Below are 3,676 nucleotides of genomic sequence, written 5' to 3'. Positions count from 1 at the left end.
CCAACAATTATACCTTTCTTCGAATAATTTTATGGGAAAATGAACGAGAGCTCACTTATTGAAATGAATATAATGATGATAGTGAAAAGTTATACAACTTTCTGGATACAGTAAGTATTCGTAATCCTGCCCTTGAAGGATTTGAGAAGCCTTCTCAAGAGTGGAGTTCTGATTAATAGGTCTTGATTGAGATGTTTTTTTTTTACAATAATTCCTAATTTAAGTACCTCATCCTCATAAATATTCCCTCTTGTCTATGGTTGAGGGTCCGCATCTGCCCAATTGCAAATATGAAAGGGACAGCTATGATTTTGGCTCAAGACCTCAAGTCATGATGACCTCCCGCCACTTTTTGAACGCCCCAAGAGAAAGTAGATCTATTTACTTACCACAGTTTTTCTCTTTTAAACATTACCAGACTTAAATGAGTATTTTTTTGGCAAAGAAAACAAGTTTTTCGGAGGCATCAAAATTTTTATATTTTCCTTCAAAAACCTTTTTACAAACTTCTTTCCAGAAAAGTCCTTTTCATCCGCCTGATTCAAGGAACGAAGCCAGTCTATGCCTTCGTAGCATAGAAACAGAGCTTCACTCTGAATTCGCCATGGGTAGTCACGTTTTTGCCGGCTGCCTTGGCTCCATCAGTTTGCAGACAACGGCGCAACTACCGGCATGGAGCCGGCAGGATTGCCAGAACACTTAACTGTTGGCCAGATTTGCTGTTTTCGCGAAATCAATTAATTAAGCTTTATTTCTTCCTTTTCAATGGTTCTACGAAACGCAGTTTTCTGGCTGGTCCTCTTGCCAGGATTGAATATTTAAAAGTTTAGATCGAATCATGACTGCTCAGGTGTTTTTCCCCACATTGTCAACAGTTTGTCTTATTTACATTGAAGTTGTACCAAATTGAAACTCGGGGCGGCATTTCAAATGGTGGTATGGACGTAACATTCAATCAAGGTTGAAATTGTCATCAATATGTTTCATTCATTAAGATTCGGCTAACTAAAATGATAACCCTTTCATTTTGAACAACTGCAAGTGGGCATTGCATTTCCATTGGTTAAAAGGTTCTAAAACTCGTACGCCTCGAAGATTTGACTTATCCCATGGAAATTGGAAGTAGCTTGAATTCAGCCACATCTAAAAAAGATATCAAGAACAAATTTACTCATTTGGAAGGGGTTTCATCTTTTTCGTGTCACTTTTTCATTTGAGCTTACTCGTGGCCATCCTAAGGTATAGAGCATGTACCTTCAATTTAGCCTCACCCTACCCTGTTTTATGCCCATATGACACGTGACGGTTGGACGATCTAGTAAAATAAGTTGCCCTTTGAGCAACCGCTTTTTACGTCTGACCAAATCCAGGCTAACCCATCTTGGCAGCACTAGCCCAACCGTCTCGACCAGCCCAAGCCCAAGGCCGCGCTGGCTGGACTGACCTAGGATCAACTGTAAGCAGAATCACTGGAGTGACTTGACTGTCGGTCTTCTGCATTTCTTCGTCCCTCGCCGAAACCGCCTCACACTCATTTTTTGTCTTGGATTGAGCGTCCATCGTTGTTCGAGTTCAGAATCTCGTGAAATCTCGTGCATCCCTCGTCTAAAATGGCTCTTCCTCGCGTCTTTTTCGACATGTCGGCCGGGGGCAAACCCGTCGGCAAGATTGTCATGGAGGTAAGAACACGCCCCCGCCCTTACACGCCGAAATGGCCGTTGGGTCTGACCTGACCACGTTTCATGCATTGCAATCCATTCCGGAAGAGAGTACCGGAATCCACTTTTCTGTCTGTTACCGGGGGCCGAGTCCTGTCGTGAAAGTGATCTGGTCGACCCTGATTTGGCGGATGTGCTAATGGGAGGGAAAGCTGTAGTGAACCGGTCAGGGTCGCCAGTGGCACAATGTTGAAAGTACAAATCCCAGGAGGGCGTGGCTTTCTCAGCCATGCGGATTTGATTGAAGCTTGACCTCCTGGATGAAAATACTTCTTGGCCCATCAGGAAGGAGCTCATCACGTCATTCTCAATGACCTGTAGAATAGAAGTGTTGAGAAAGGTTCTGCTTCTGTGCATGACGTGCTTCGGCCATTAATAGGATGAGGTCGATTGATCATTATGATGACGTACTCCAATGTTGCACGCACCCGAGTGTGAACTGAAATTTGAAGTAGTATAATAATCCCTGCCAGCCACACCGGGACGAATGTTCCACTAGCATTTGGCCATTTGTATGTTTGATGTTCCTGTATCCTTGGGACTTCCTAAACAAACCCACGAGACAAGCAAGCAAGGATCATGATCCATTTGAACCCACCTACCTTGTCTGCCATAGTTGAGAACGGATGTAGTGCCCAAGACTGCCGAGAACTTCCGGGCCCTGTGCACGGGTGAGAAGGGCTTCGGCTTCCAGGGCTCCACCTTCCACCGTGTGATCCCCAACTTCATGTGTCAAGGTGGGGATTTCACCAATCATAACGGAACCGGTGGTAAGAGCATCTACGGCAACAAGTTCGAGGACGAGAACTTCACCCTCCGACACACCGGCCCCGGGATCTTGTCCATGGCCAACGCCGGACCCAACACCAACGGGTCCCAATTCTTCATCTGCACCGCCAAGACCTCTTGGTTGGACGGCAAGCACGTGGTCTTTGGACAGGTCGTCGAAGGCATGGACGTGGTCAAAAAGGTAAGCATGTGAGGGTCAAGCAACCAACGAGAGAGGCCGAGATTGGTTTCCGCATCCAAACCTTCCTGTCGCACCTCTCAATTGTGATCGGGTTCCCGAATGATGCCACAGTGACGTCTTTGAAGGTTAGGTTAGTTGTGAGTGTGATCATGTCTTTTCACACTCGACCACCACCACCTTTCAAACAGGACTTCTATTCCCACTTAAATATTTGTAACTTGGTCATGATTGTTAGCCAAAGTGCCTCTGGAACACTCTTTATTCGAGTCCTGGTCAGAGTTTTTCCCCTCGTGGGGGGGCACTGTCGTCGCACATATTTATTACATAATAAGTCACCTTAACTTGATGTTCATCGCTTGTTCCAGATTGAGTCTTATGGTTCCCAAAGTGGCAAATGCTCGGCCAAGATCGTTGTCGAGAAGAGTGGTCAAATGTAAATATGACGATGAATAAACCAGCATCGATTTGATTTTCCCTCATTAATAACATGCATTCACATACACAAACACATCTTAACTGAAAACGATTATGCAAACATCACACTCCTGCTGACAAACAAATTTAATCAACCAACCTCCCAAGCGGGACAGACATCAGTACAGACGACCACTTCTGGGAAGAGTGTAGGGTCAACAATCCAAATTAGGTTGTGCCCACTCTCCTCATAACGTGGCAGTCATTGAATACACTGAACAGATCCAACTCTGAAATCGAAGCATTCATGAACAAGTGTTGTAACTTGACTTTCAAATAAAAGATTTGGACCTATCCCTGGTAACTTCGTGAAGAAAATAGTTATGGCCAGGAAAAGAAAGAAACGGTTGGTTCGTACTAGGTATTAGATACCGCAACGAACGACATTAGGGCCCACCGTGTCGAGGAAGGATGGGCCTATGTGCTGACGAACCATCAAGTCCCTCTACTGCCTAAAAGTTATTCGACTTTTCAATAATTTGGTCAATTGGGATTCCTACTTCTACAATAGCCT

The 3,676-nt window shown here is 44.9% G+C and overlaps 1 protein-coding gene across 1 annotated transcript; it reads left to right on the top strand.

Annotated features, from left to right (window-relative positions):
- Positions 1-1,472: 1,472 nt before the first annotated feature.
- On the top strand, positions 1,473-3,456 carry LOC131892281 (peptidyl-prolyl cis-trans isomerase-like). The gene is made up of 3 exons (XM_059242085.1): positions 1,473-1,679; positions 2,335-2,688; positions 3,054-3,456. Exons 1-3 carry the CDS (start codon positions 1,611-1,613, stop codon positions 3,123-3,125), a joined length of 495 nt encoding a protein of 164 aa, XP_059098068.1. The 5' UTR covers positions 1,473-1,610; the 3' UTR covers positions 3,126-3,456.
- Positions 3,457-3,676: the final 220 nt, after the last annotated feature.

This window comes from Tigriopus californicus, chromosome 12 (genome assembly GCF_007210705.1).
Source record: "Tigriopus californicus strain San Diego chromosome 12, Tcal_SD_v2.1, whole genome shotgun sequence".
Classification (NCBI taxonomy): Eukaryota; Metazoa; Arthropoda; class Copepoda; order Harpacticoida; family Harpacticidae; genus Tigriopus; species Tigriopus californicus.
The sequence above is the reverse complement of the archived record's forward strand: the minus strand, read 5'-3'. Positions and strand labels throughout refer to the sequence as shown.

Coding starts and splice junctions, on each gene's coding strand:
- LOC131892281 (XM_059242085.1), top strand. CDS start 1,611: ATGGCTCTTCCTCGCGTCTTTTTCGACATGTCGGCCGGGGGCAAACCC. Junction 1,680..2,334: donor TCGGCAAGATTGTCATGGAG/GTAAGAACACGC, acceptor TGTCTGCCATAG/TTGAGAACGGATGTAGTGCC. Junction 2,689..3,053: donor GCATGGACGTGGTCAAAAAG/GTAAGCATGTGA, acceptor CGCTTGTTCCAG/ATTGAGTCTTATGGTTCCCA.